Genomic DNA, 1,775 nt, shown 5'->3' with positions numbered 1-1,775 from the left:
ATGGTTATCCACAATTTTTTCAGAATTTTTTAAAAACATTTAAATTGTTTTTTCAGGGTACTGTTCATCGAGGTGCAAATACACCCGGGAGCCAAAACGCCTCCCCATCTTGTTCCCCTTTCTTTATAAACAGGGTCAGCCAAAGTTTCTGGGGTGACTCTTGGCTTTGGCAGCTTTTTGAGCAATATATTCACATGGGAAGGGATCCCGTCCCCCCGGTGACCGTTCAGAAAAAAAAAAAGGACAGATGGAAGACAGTGGATGTGTGTAACGCGATGTTTGGTACAGTTGGTTAGGAGCAATATGGCTCCAAAGTGTTGTGGTTCGTTTTTCTTTGTACATGAGTAAAGTGATGCACATCTGTACGTATGAAATTACAGAGATTCATCACTCAGTGGCACAAATCCATGTCCTAGAGTGAGCATTGGATCCATCTTCTCACCTGGAAAAGGCAGAGGACGGCCTGAAGGCCATGCAGACCGGCGGATCAATTCTCAGGATGGACAGAACAGCAGATGGAATGCTCCATATACCATCCCCGCAGATCAGCCCGGACGCCACTGCCGCCGCATAATCATCAGCACCCCTCCCGTTCAACTTCTGCCACACGAACAAGATTACCGTCCCAATCAACATGTCCACGCCGAAGAAAGCGCCAATATAGAACGGCACAGCCATCGCCATCGGTATGGGGATGAACCTCGACGCACTGGCGGGCGTCACATCCCTCAGGAGATTGACGGCCATCGCGGCCAAGAAGAATGCGCAACAGATCTCGAGGCAGTGCTGGGGCAGAGCGGCAACACCTTCGACCCCGAGAATGGCCATCTCCCTGAAGATGATGGCGAATGGGGCCTTGTACTCACCATCAGGGTCGCCGATATCGAAGGCCGCCCAGAAGAGCCACAGTGTGAGCGGAGCAATGACGCATCCGAGCACGACGCCAGTTAGCTGGGAGATGAACATTGAACGCGGTGAAGAGAGGGTGAGGTAGCCGCACTTGAAGTCCTGCATCAGATCTGCCGCAGAGCAGGCAATGGACATGATTATGCCACATGCTGCAAGGCCGGCAATGACGCCACCATCGCTGCTGCCGACGAGCGAGGCAAATATAAAGAGGGCAATCTTGCCATAGGTGGGTGCAAGGTTCAAGTTTGTGAGGCCCATCCCGTAGGAGTTGCAGAAGGCAATGGCCGGAGCAAGTAAGTAGCAGACAAGCACAAGATACCACTTCAGCTGGGGAAATATGGTGGGCACAGCTACGGTGGATATTGCTGCAAGTACAATGTAACCACAAACAGCAAACCATGTTGGTATCCTATCTTTGAAGAATATCTCAATTTGAAGCTCGTCATCCATTAACTGTCTAGAGTTCTTGTTATCTGAAAAATATGAATAAATGATTCAGGAAGATGATATCTTGCAAGCAAATAACTAACACAACTGTACTACAAGGAAATGAATTAGTGGAGAATAATTGACCTGTATTCTATACAATCAATGCTCTCCGGCCACAAATTCAAGTCATAAATGGTAAACGTGTTGAATGGGCACAAAAAATGATACAGCGAGAATTGTTGATGTTACCTTGAAGAGCTTGAACAGGCTGATCACCTTTTGTCAATTGCACATTACAAATTCCTCTTGCAATAACAACAAAGATTTTTACTAAGTTGTAGAGGCCATCTCCAAGTATGATGGAAACGGCTACAAAAACCTGCAGGGATAAATATCTTTATGATATGAAGAAAATCAACCATGGCCATGTTACATTA

General features: G+C 47.0%; 1 protein-coding gene across 1 annotated transcript in view; it reads right to left on the bottom strand.

Annotated features, from left to right (window-relative positions):
* Positions 1 to 264: 264 nt before the first annotated feature.
* LOC119360931 (probable metal-nicotianamine transporter YSL5) overlaps positions 265 to 1,775 on the bottom strand; it is a 6,308-nt gene continuing 4,797 nt past the window's right edge. Inside the window, exons 6-7 of the mRNA XM_037626368.1 lie at positions 1,588 to 1,717; positions 265 to 1,382 (exon numbers count right to left, since the gene is read on the bottom strand). Coding sequence (XP_037482265.1) covers positions 439 to 1,382; positions 1,588 to 1,717 — 1,074 coding nt within the window. The 3' untranslated portion in view covers positions 265 to 438. The remainder of the gene's footprint in view (positions 1,383 to 1,587; positions 1,718 to 1,775) is intronic.

The sequence above is a fragment of the Triticum dicoccoides genome, chromosome 2B (assembly GCF_002162155.2).
Source record: "Triticum dicoccoides isolate Atlit2015 ecotype Zavitan chromosome 2B, WEW_v2.0, whole genome shotgun sequence".
Classification (NCBI taxonomy): domain Eukaryota; kingdom Viridiplantae; phylum Streptophyta; class Magnoliopsida; order Poales; family Poaceae; genus Triticum; species Triticum dicoccoides.
This window is presented reverse-complemented; position numbering and strand designations above follow the sequence as displayed.